Source organism: Anticarsia gemmatalis, chromosome 13 (assembly GCF_050436995.1).
Source record: "Anticarsia gemmatalis isolate Benzon Research Colony breed Stoneville strain chromosome 13, ilAntGemm2 primary, whole genome shotgun sequence".
In the NCBI taxonomy this organism is placed as follows: domain Eukaryota; kingdom Metazoa; phylum Arthropoda; class Insecta; order Lepidoptera; family Erebidae; genus Anticarsia; species Anticarsia gemmatalis.
Genome location: NC_134757.1, coordinates 5138119 through 5149579, shown reverse-complemented (window position 1 = coordinate 5149579; position 11461 = coordinate 5138119). Strand labels below are relative to the sequence as shown.

The following is an 11461-nucleotide window of genomic DNA, read 5'->3' as shown; positions in this document are numbered from 1 at the left end:
CCATGATGTGCTTGGGAAGCTTGTTGAAGAATCGAATGCCGAGACCTACAAACGAATTGTGTACCTTGTGTAAACGATGATGGGGACCTACTAATCTGTGTCTGTTTCTGGTGTTATAATTGTACCCCCTTGATACGAAGAGATTGAATTCTTATCTTGTGTCTTCGAGAGCCCAACTGTGCAGAATGTTCTATGGTATTTCTATCAAAAGACGACATAAGGACCACAAAATGAGATAGATGCGAAGCAACCTTGTTTGAGTGACTCACGATTCATTGATACCTGTCACTTTTGTGAAAAACGTGGGCACAAAATGGAGGAGTATCGCAAACGCCGGGGCACCATGCAGTCGAAACTAGCTGAAGCAGAAGGGACGTGTTATGCGTACGGGAAGCCAGAAACCTACAAGCAGCAGCGCTCCGGCGCGCTAGGAAGTCCTGACTTGCGAACGACGGGCGAGTAGAGGTACATGACTGTCGACATCATCTGGTGAGATCATTTCTTTTCTTTTCGACAGTGGCTTGGCTTGCTCTCTGGTTAAGAGTAGTTTTGTTGAGAAATTACCTGGCACTAAACATAACGAGATAGTTTATTTAACGGCGATTGGCGGGAAAGATGTTAAGTGTTTATCGCAAATCATTAGCTCTGTTACAATACAGGAAATCTCTCTATCTATACTGCTTCATGTCGTTTCTAATAATGTGATTTCAGATGCAATTATTATAGGAAGAGACGTACTCGAAAAAGGAATCCATGTTGAAATTAATAGTGACAGTCTAAGTTTTCTTTGTACGCAAAGAAGTAAACATGTGCAAAATGCAAACAAGGTTGATTTTAACACTATTGAAACTAACGTTATTTATAGGTGACGACTGATTTGCACTAATTAGAATACTTAAAAAAATATAACGCCTCCTTTATTGACAGTATTCCAACTCGTCGCGTTTCGACAGGCACTTTAAAGGTTGATTTAATAGACCCACATACGGTTGTACAACGTCGTAGTTATCACCTGCTGACAAGGATATTATAGTCAACGAAAAAGTATAGTCTCTTCTAGATGCAGGTCTGTGTCATTCGTGAGAGCTCATGGCGGTTTGTCAGCCCCATCCTGTTAGACAAGATGAAGGATGGTTCGGAAATAACATGTGTAGATTATAGGGAGTTTAATGCCAACACTCGTCCTGAACACTATCCACTTTCCTAGAGTTGACGAACAGAAAGACCGATTGTAAAGGTTTCATACGCCTGAATTACGTCTATGTTATTGTAATGGCTGATTTGAAAGGCCTGGGACGCCTAAATCACGCTCGGATAAATGGTCGGCATGGGCCTAGTGCGCCCGGTCCATGGCTAAGGTTGGCTGGTCGGTAAGGGCTCTGTACGCCCGGTCCACGCCATGTAGTTGTGTATTGTGATCGGCTGGTCGTAAGGGCTCTGTACGCCCGGTCCACGCCATGAAGTTGTGTATTGTGATCGGCTGGTCGTAAGGGCTGTGTACGCCCGGTCCACGCCATGAAGTTGTGTATTGTGATCGGCTGGTCGAAGGGGCTCTGTACGCCCGGTCCACGCCATGAAGTTGTGTATTGTGATCGGCTGGTCGGTAAGGGCTGTGTACGCCCGGTCCACGCCATGAAGTTGTGTATTGTGGTCGGCTGGTCGAAGGGGCTCTGTACGCCCGGTCCGCGCCATGAAGTTGTGTATTGTGATCGGCTGGTCGAATGGGCTCTGTACGCCCGGTCCACGCCATGAAGTTGTGTATTGTGATCGGCTGGTCGGTAGGGGCCCTATGCGCCCGGTCCACGCCTTGTATCTGTGGTCGGCTGGTCGAAGGGGCTCTATGCGCCCGGTCCACGCCCTGTAACTGTGGTCGGCTGGTCGAAGGGGCCCTATGCGCCCGGTCCACGCCTTGTATCTGTGGTCGGCTGGTCGAAAGGGCTCTATGCGCCCGGTCCACGCCTTGTTACTGTAGTTGGCTGGTCCAAAGGGCTCTATGCGCCCGGTCCACGCCTTGTTACTGTAGTTGGCTGGTTGAAAGGGCTCTATGCGCCCGGTCCACGTCTTGTAACTGTAGTTGGCTGGTTGAAAGGGCTCTATGCGCCCGGTCCACGCCTTGTTACTGTAGTTGGCTGGTTGAAAGGGCTCTATGCGCCCGGTCCACGTCTTGTAACTGTAGTTGGCTGGTTGAAAGGGCTCTATGCGCCCGGTCCACGCCTTGTAACTGTAGTTGGCTGGTTGAAGGGGCTCTATGCGCCCGGTCCATGCTATGTCTATACGATTGTCCAAAGGTCGGAAAGGTCACGTGCACCCGGGTCTTAATGCGTCCAGTCCATGTCTCAGTGATGCGTATTGTAGTCGTGAGAATATTGCACCCCGAATTGAGTTATCAGATTGGCTTTGTGTCAGGCATGGACGAGCTCACAATATACGTGAACGTACTGAAACTAATACGTGTAATCTTTCAGATGATTCTGTACGAGACTACTAATCGCACGAGGACGTGCTACAGTCAGGGTTGGCCGTGTAGGCGCGTCAACCTTTTTGTTGGTTTTAAATGCTGGCTAGTGACCGTTGACATAAGACATAACACCGAGCGCTGGGGAGGCGGCCATTATTAGAGAATTGGGTTGTCATGGTGGCGCACGCACCCACGTGTTGTGGTGGAATGTTAATCGAGTTAGATCATTACTATCCTTTATAATTCTGAATGTTGGATATTAATTAGTGATTTAGTTAACGAGTGATAATGATATTATGGACTATCTTGTGACTTAACAAGCCCTGGTCTCTTCGCCCTATAACCCACGTCAAAATGACAGACGAATCCCAATACGATGGCGTTTCTCCTACTCTAATGCCTTTAGGTATATTTTTTCGCTAACATAGCTAATGGACAATGGTCATCACCAGTAGTAGTAATTATCATAAATGGAGAAACGGATGGTCAATTCAAAAAGCGGTTGTCTCGTGTATCTTATTATTCTGAATACACTAAAAGGTCCTTAATAATACAGCGTAGCTAAAGGTCACGACTCACGTCGAGGGACAAACATGATTTACAAACAATACATTGCACATGCGCATCTCGGCTGCTGGCTTTCAGTAAGAACGCGGGTCGCGTTCGGACGTCGCCGACCGTCGGGACGCGCGCCACTTTGTGCATTCTCTATTTATATCGACAACCCGGTCCCTCGCCTCACCTCGCGCATGCGCTATGTGCATCTTAAAACGACGAAAGTGAAAATTGCACATCATGATAGCGCCCGGTGCACCGCGCCGCGTTACAGGAATATTGCAGCAAGTGAACCGCTAATTAACAGCTCGAGGACAAGGAGCCGGCGCCGGTGTGTAGTGCGCGACGAGGATGGCCGTCGGGCGCACGGCGATCCTCATCAGCACTGCGGTAGTTCTGCGTCACATATCAGCTGTTTCACCGGCGAGGGGCGCGCGCTTGTGACGTTTCTGGCGTGTCGCGTGCCGCGGGCCGGCGGCGCGATGGCGTCCACCATGCAGCTCGAGTTTACACAAGCTATGACCGATTTCAAGACAATGTTTCCCGATATGGACGACGATGTTATCGAAGCGGTATTACGCGCTAATCAGGGCGCAGTAGATGCGACCATTGACCAACTTTTAGCGATGAGTACAGACAATCAGAATGAACGATTGCGTCTCGAAATGGAGCGCGTAGAAGGTAGTACACCGTCCCGTCGTAAAGATCGCCGGTCTGGCTGCAGGGCAGCGGACAGCGGCGATGACAACGACACTACAGCTCTTGTGTGAGTACAAGATTGCCGCAATGTTTAGCTTATCGTTCGCAAGTTTAATGCACCGGTTGTAGTTCATAATAAGCCAATTTATATAACATAAACACAACACCATCGACACATTGATGTATCGATATCAATGAAATATTTTTTATGGTGTCGTCCTTGTCTCGTGATGTTGTCTTGTAAAGCCATAGGTCTACTGACAATGAGGCAACAGGTTAGCATGACTAGCAAGAATTTCGAGGACTGACGAGAGACCGGTCGAACCCATCGTGTGCTACAATGCTGTAATAATGGCATCATTCTGTCATGACAATACATTGACCTGAAGCCTTTTAAATGAAAGTGCGGTGTAAAATACTTACCATAACAAAAGCCGTACCATAATATGCAGGAATTTTTCAATTCACATTGGGTGTAAAATAATAGTTATTTACAGATTTTTTAAAACGGTGGAAAAATATAGATAAATATTGTCCTCTTAGGTAGATGCGTATCATATAGCTTTGTCGGTCAGTTTCATTGAAAACAGCCTAAAACTAGCCAAGATAAAATTCTGATTTACTTTTAAAGTAGGTACCTTAGAATTATTCGAATGTAGTATTGAAAGTAGGTAGGTATATACCTACCTGCTTATTTAGCCAGAGTCGTGCGAAGAAAAATCTCATAAATCAAATCAAACAAAAATGTCCACAATGCTCGGATGCCTAATGAATGATTCGAATACGCTTAGTTAATGATCCACACGTTTAAAATACTTTTCAAAACGCAACCATACCTATTTTCTTTTTCATGTAGGTATGTGCGGGCAATAAGTATTGTGTGTTAGTGCTCAGATTCCAGCTGAATAAAATCAATTTGATCTAAGTGTAGACCTCTTACCTAATTAGGTATTATTGCACCTATCTAGTACTTATCTAATTATAAGTAGCTGGTCAGGGGTCTCTTTGTTTTGATTACGGGATTAAGTATTTACCGTATGAGTACCTATACTGATAGAACATATATATCTTATCAGTGTCTTAATGTTTCAATTTGTTATGCTTTTTTACTTAATTAAAACAATGAACGTTTCCAAGCCTACGACTCTTCCACGTACTGTATCTATATACCTCCTTGTTTCTGTAATTCCACACTGACTGAATTATTTTGCGTTGCTGTCCGGACTATACGCTGCGCCTAAACTGGGCTTAATTATATTTTATGATAAAAAATATTTGCTATCGGAATATAGAACCTACTTACCTTTACTCATTAACGTATTACAGTATTTAGGTACAGCATCGACAAACGATGACGTAAAATATTTGTAGCAGTATTTATTTAATTATAATCTATTGTTCCGCAGAGACGTCGATGACGAATCAATTCCTCTAGCTGTAAGAAGAAAATGGGTGCCCCGGATGCTGGGACCTCTTCCCCCAATGTTCTTACGAATACCGCCGGGTACTGATGCGAGAATAGACCTCAGCTTAGAGATGGATGATGATCGTATAGCCACCTTCCTCCAAAACGAAGAGTTTATGGCAGAACTGCGGTGGAACCAGGAGTTCATGGCGGCGTTGGATAGCGAACAGGGAAAGGCAAAAGGCCACGATGATGAAGCCGCGTTTAAGGAGAGATTGAAGCATATGGGCAAAAGTGAGTTATAACATCTAATTATACTATTATGTCTATTATCAAGTTATTACGAAACTGTTCTAGCTAGTTGCGAAAAGATTATGTTGTGTTATCCATTCTTCATGTAAGTTGCTCATACTTTGTTGAGTTCAACAACTTAGTTATAGAAAGATTCAATCGATTGCGTAACCATGAGGGTGCATTATCAGCGCTTGGAAGCACGAAATGCATTAAATTACATAACAACATTTTCATAATTTTACTTTTAATTTCACTACATAAAAAACAACAATAACGCTTTACTGTTCATATTTTTTTTGTTCTCCTAGGCGACACTCGTCCTAGAAGACACTCCAATTACGAAAATGCGCAATAAGAAAATACGATAGTTAGTTACCTATAGAACATAATAATATAGCAGACCAAGTAACAAATATATAGACTACTTTAAAACTAGATAGGTATTATTATATATATTATAGCTCACAACTCGTCATGCTTTGAATAACTCATTTATATGGACCAGCATTATCAGAAGATTGAACCAGCTTATTTAGATGTTCATTAGTGATAAATCATTGCGTTTATAACTTCCACTACGGCACTTACTCGTGATTATTACTCTAGACTTTAATGGCCACCTTTCTCATATTATCCTTCATTTGGTCTTCGCGTAGTCGCTTAAGTCATATATTCGTAAGTACTAATAACGGATAGTTCTCCAATAATAACTCATTTCCCCTTGAGCTGTAAGTAATAATATAAACCTATGTATCTACCAGCTCTTAGCTTTGGCGAGCATTTCTTAACTGATTTATAGAAATGGCTTGCATAGATTTTCATTACCAGTAATAAGTATGTTTAAGATATTATTGAATTTTTATTGAATAACTTTACATAACACACAATGTTATTCCAGTTGTAGCAATTTCAATATCAGACACTTAAAGCAGCTTAATTAATTAAAATAACCGTAATATGCATCTAGGGTATTCATATTATTATGAGGACACATAACGTCGGCACTTGTTCTCATTCCTTGCTACGTTTTAGAGCCATTGGGTCAGTAGTTCCTGGCAATATGCCACCCCCATAGCACCCCTGTGTTTATGGCCCTGGCCTACAGACTGAATCTCGTCAAGTTTATGGCTCTACTTTCTGCCAAAAGACTCAATTAAAACTATGTCAGCAGGGCGTTCAGTGTCGAAAAACATGACGCAATATTTTTGTTTTGACTCACCAATGTACTTTCAATAGTGAACTGGAGTACCTACCTATACGCAAACAAAATTAAGCTTTGCTTGTTTATCACCAACTTAACAGGTTTTACTCATCTTCTGCAAAGCAAAAGGCTTGACTTAGTTTCAGTTTTCAATCATGTCTTGTATCAATTCTATCCTTAAATCATATTTACAATTTAGTATAGCTAACAAACATTTTTTTTTTACAGTATCCCGTAAGAAATTCGCACAACTGTCTCGCATGTTCAGTTCAGTGCGTGGCGGGTCGCGGCGAGCCTGCGGCAACAACATACGCGCTCCCCCTCGCGGCCCTCCCGACAGCCTGCTACTGCAGGAGGAGCACAGCGACGATGAAGACCGCCCACACACCAACAAAACATAAAACATCCCTTCCCACGGTTGAGCTTTAAATACGGAGATAGCCTTATAGGAAGTTACAAGGTTACGGATAAGACTGGGTCTGTTTTGTATATTTAGGAAAGGAATACGATTGATATTTTTATGTAATACCTCAAAACATTCATGCTACACCTTGTCGTGTCTCATCACCCACTTCGGATATTAAATAACAGTTTCACTTGGTGTATTACAAACTGTTTTGGCACGAGCCGGCACGCTGCAGCATGAATGTTTCCTTTTGCCAACACAACATCGTAAGTGTGACGTCACGTAGATATTTATGGAACAATGCAAAGTGTTAAGTGTTGCAATAACTATAGCATAAGTAGAAATGGCTTTTACTGTATCAATCAAACATCCAAATTGTACGAGCACGAGTATAAAACATTAAACCGCCTGAATAGTTAGCCTCTATAGTGTAGAGTTGAGCTGCTAGGATCAGCAAATAATATTAACAATTCAATTCCATTACTTTCTTAAGTACCCAAGATCATTATAGTAAAGACCGTTTTAAGCCATAAGAGAGCTATCGTTATTTGTACCGAAGTTATAAAATTGAATGTGTAAAGTTAATTCTTCGTCAAATATAAAGCACTCGTTACATATCCGAAGTGTGTTGTTCCTGGCTTTTAGTAACAGATATGTATAATTATGTCTATCACAGTCTATCTATTATCTATAACGTCGTGTCATTCATTACATTTTGTCTTACATGTTCCCATGATGTGTATAAAAGGAGTAGGTACTCTAGGTGAGGTGTTTGCATAAAAAAAATCTAAAATCACGTCTAGAAAACATAGAGGGAGTCAATTGTTGAAGTAGGAAGATAAAACGCGTAAATTGCTTATTAAATTAACCGCATCACAATGGGTGTAGAGTTAATTTGGCAGGGAACGATTTCAAAGTAAGGCTGAATAAAGAAATAAAGTATACCTAAACTTACCACAACATAGCTAGGTAATGTACATAACCGTTGTAATAGTTAACTAGGCTGCTTCGTCTCGATCTCCGCAAATTTGAGTGCCGTTAGAGATGCTCATTTCGTTTAGGTTATCACGTTCAAAATCTGTAAACTGATAGATGCACTAACAATATTCTATCCGCACGAATAACCATGGGATTCTCGATCAAAGCTATATTTGAAATATTTGAACAATAGCGATGATTTACTATACTTCATCTAGGAAGCTGTGTATTTTCAGAGTACATAGGTACATGTACATAGTTCTTTAGTTCATCAAAAGCGACCTCATTTCCCTCATGCGTATCATTGAGCATGGCTGTTGTAACAGAATTTGGTTTAATACGAGTGGCTGTATTGTGTGTATTCGAGTTATATCAGAGGTCTGATCGCCATATCCCGCCGATACCGACATTACATATACTTACGTATTATATTGAATGAACGAGTAGTGAATAAAAAATACAATAGATCTACAATAAGTTTCTACCAAATCGGTATCTACATAATATCTCCTCAATCGTACCTATTATTCAATTAAAAAACGACTTACGTATTTTTTAAAGAGGTGTATGTTATGTGTAATGATTTTATAATAAGACAATATCCTAACTGCATTATGTAATATTTTTTATATTTTAAGTTTTTGCCCAAAGGTAGTTGTACTTTAAAAATAATATAGAGCATGCCACTTTAGATGTATTATTTTTATTAAACGTAGGTAACTACAATATTATAAGTAGATATGTAAAATATTCATGTCTTAATGGCATCGATTGTTGAAAATTAAGAATAAAAACTTTTATTCGTAATACCTAAGCTTGTATAATGTTTCGATTCGTTGAAATTTCCCGCAAAGGAATTTTCTTCAATGTTGAAAATATTTGGATCGCAATTATGGACATTAAAATTCTTCTAGACACATTTTTTATATTTTGCAGTTTATGTAAATATGTTGGAAAAATGCTGGTTATTTTTCTTTAATGTGATAGTTATGGGGTTATAAAACCCGCAGTGAAGTCTGCAGAGAAACTGTGTTTGTTCGTGTTGTAGGTGATCAATATTAACTACAAAGTGCACTTTGTGTACGAGGATAATGATTAACTCTTACATTATTGAGCTTCGATGTCTACAGTACGAACACGATACGATTGGAAAGTGTTGCCTGTATATGTGTCTAACGCTATAACTATATGTGGACAATGGTGTAAGCTGATTTCTTATGCTATTATAATAAAAGATAACTATTTATACAATTGGATTTATTTTGCAACTGCGCATTGGCGATGGATATTACAAACATAACATTAGTTTTGAAATAGAGACTTAACAAAAATCGATTGTTGTGACATTTACCACAACATTCCCTTTCTTTTAGAATATTAGAGCAATCCTATATGTCGGACTTTCATCATTTGCTTATTCTATACCATGCTATCCATATGTAGAGTAAATATTTATTTTTCATCTTATCAACTCAAAAGTCATTCCTTTATTTATTCGAAGTGTATTATATTAGCGCCATTAAGATTCCGATACGTACTAAAGAGTATGTTCGTGACTATTTACGAATAGAAACAATTTATCCAATTTTTCTTACAGATTCGTTGTTTATGTTAGGCCATAGACAGAGTAAGTCAGTCCACGATGACCATTCAGTTTCCGTTCGTAATATCGATATGGAAACTGGTTGAGTGTATGTTAAGTTCTCTAAGTACCTCTACTTCCTTGAGCACGGCCATAATTATATCATAATTTCTATGCCACCATGATATTATGGTACCGGTGGAGGCAGGAGTTGTTTTGAATTAACTTTTACTGGCTGTTCCGTTCCTGTGTTTAATTATAATAGTTATAAAGCTGAAGGATTATAATTATGTTTGTTATAAAGTTTAGGAAAAGCTTAACTTAGAGCTTAGATTAAATGTTTTTTTATACCGGGGGGCTGCGACTATTAGTACTTTTGTTATTCTATAGTATTATGAAAACCAGCATGAAGACAAGGACAGCAAAATAACCCATGACACCTGAAGAATCGAAGCTTCATCCATTAATTACCACTTGTATTTAATGATTATGCTGTTTGTCCAACCTTGTACCTACTTACCTGTTTTGCCTCCGGTAAAAGATCCAAAATTGTTATGACCAATTAGTTCCTTTCAGAAGCTAACTTACATAAGTATATATGTGTAGGTAATGGTATGTAGGTATATCTGATATATGCACCAGTTGTTCATGGTACTAGATAATAGATTGTGCAGTACACACACGATGCGATGGATGCGTATCAAGTCTCATCAAATAGTTCGACGGAGCGGAACGGGAAAGTCGTATTGCATCGAGACGACTGAACGATGCCGCGACGAACATGCGACATAAGACTCCTGAAGAGTAATAACTGCAAAATAATAAATTGTACATAGAAATTATTAGTGCAATCACACGCACACGCACTTAAGATTCATTGATTTTATACGCAGTGATTCTGAAAGTTCACACTTGACCAACCGCTTTCTGGACTTCTGGGGATCGTATGGAGTAAACGACATATCAAATGGGAACCATATGAGAGTAATAAGATATTTGCTTTTTGTCGTTATTAGTTTAATACTAGTAACGATAACTAGATTTACTTTTAAAAATCCTGATTTTGACTTTCACAACTTACAAAATAAACAAAACATGTCAAGTGCATGGTCTTCCTAAATGAGTGTTATCTACTTGTTATGTCATAAAATATTACCAGCAGAAAATGTATTTCCAAATACATTTTCTCTTTTCAGCGCTTAATGGCTTTACGTAGTTTATTATTACACTATAAATTAGCTAGATCTTATCGTGAAATTTTCGCATGACTAGTTAGAGAAAAAGTTTATGAAGAAGCTTATTCAAGCAAGATAGAGCGACGTTTTTAAAAAGTCTTCACGCCTCTTCAGGGTCCGGTTTTATCAGTAGCCTTGAATAGCAAATTCTGTGGCAACGTACACCTATGATCGTATTATTATTATTATATGACGATTGTGATAATGAGTTTAAATTGAATAGACAATCCGAAATAAAATCTTCACAAAGACAAACATTGCAATGTACAAATTGAATGCTTATTCCCAGATGTACGTAACTACGTAATTCGATACAATGGATGCTGGTATTCACATTCAAGAATCCATAGAAAATTTGGACGAGACAAAAACTATTGTTAATGACGATACATATTTGACGATTGCTAATTTAGTGAGGTCATGTTGCTTTATTTTTTCGTAACCATTTCAAACAACGATTGTATATATGTATCGTTTAATCACAATGAGAATTGTTCACTTATATTTTAGTTAAATGAGAAAGATACTTAAATTTTACGCGTTAACGCGGTTACGTAAACTATTTATTGTATATATTTCTACTAGATTTATGTAATTAATAATATACTCACTCAGTATTTGTCAGTACCTACCACGGTTTATAATATA

General features: G+C 39.4%; 1 protein-coding gene across 1 annotated transcript; it reads left to right on the top strand.

Annotated features, from left to right (window-relative positions):
* The first annotated feature begins 2293 nt into the window (after window positions 1–2293).
* LOC142977794 (uncharacterized) lies at window positions 2294–9238 on the top strand. The gene is made up of 3 exons (XM_076121882.1): window positions 2294–3779; window positions 5119–5411; window positions 6841–9238. The coding sequence occupies exons 1-3, from the start codon at window positions 3052–3054 to the stop codon at window positions 7011–7013; spliced, it is 1194 nt and encodes a 397-aa protein (XP_075977997.1). The 5' UTR covers window positions 2294–3051; the 3' UTR covers window positions 7014–9238.
* The last annotated feature ends 2223 nt before the right edge of the window (window positions 9239–11461 follow it).

What these genes read in the sequence shown, in the direction of transcription:
- LOC142977794 (XM_076121882.1), top strand. Translation starts at nt 3,052, where the DNA reads ATGATTTACAAACAATACATTGCACATGCGCATCTCGGCTGCTGGCTT. An exon ending in AACGACACTACAGCTCTTGT is followed by an intron (nt 3,780 to 5,118) that starts GTGAGTACAAGA and finishes ATTGTTCCGCAG; the next exon opens with AGACGTCGATGACGAATCAA. An exon ending in ATTGAAGCATATGGGCAAAA is followed by an intron (nt 5,412 to 6,840) that starts GTGAGTTATAAC and finishes TTTTTTTTACAG; the next exon opens with TATCCCGTAAGAAATTCGCA.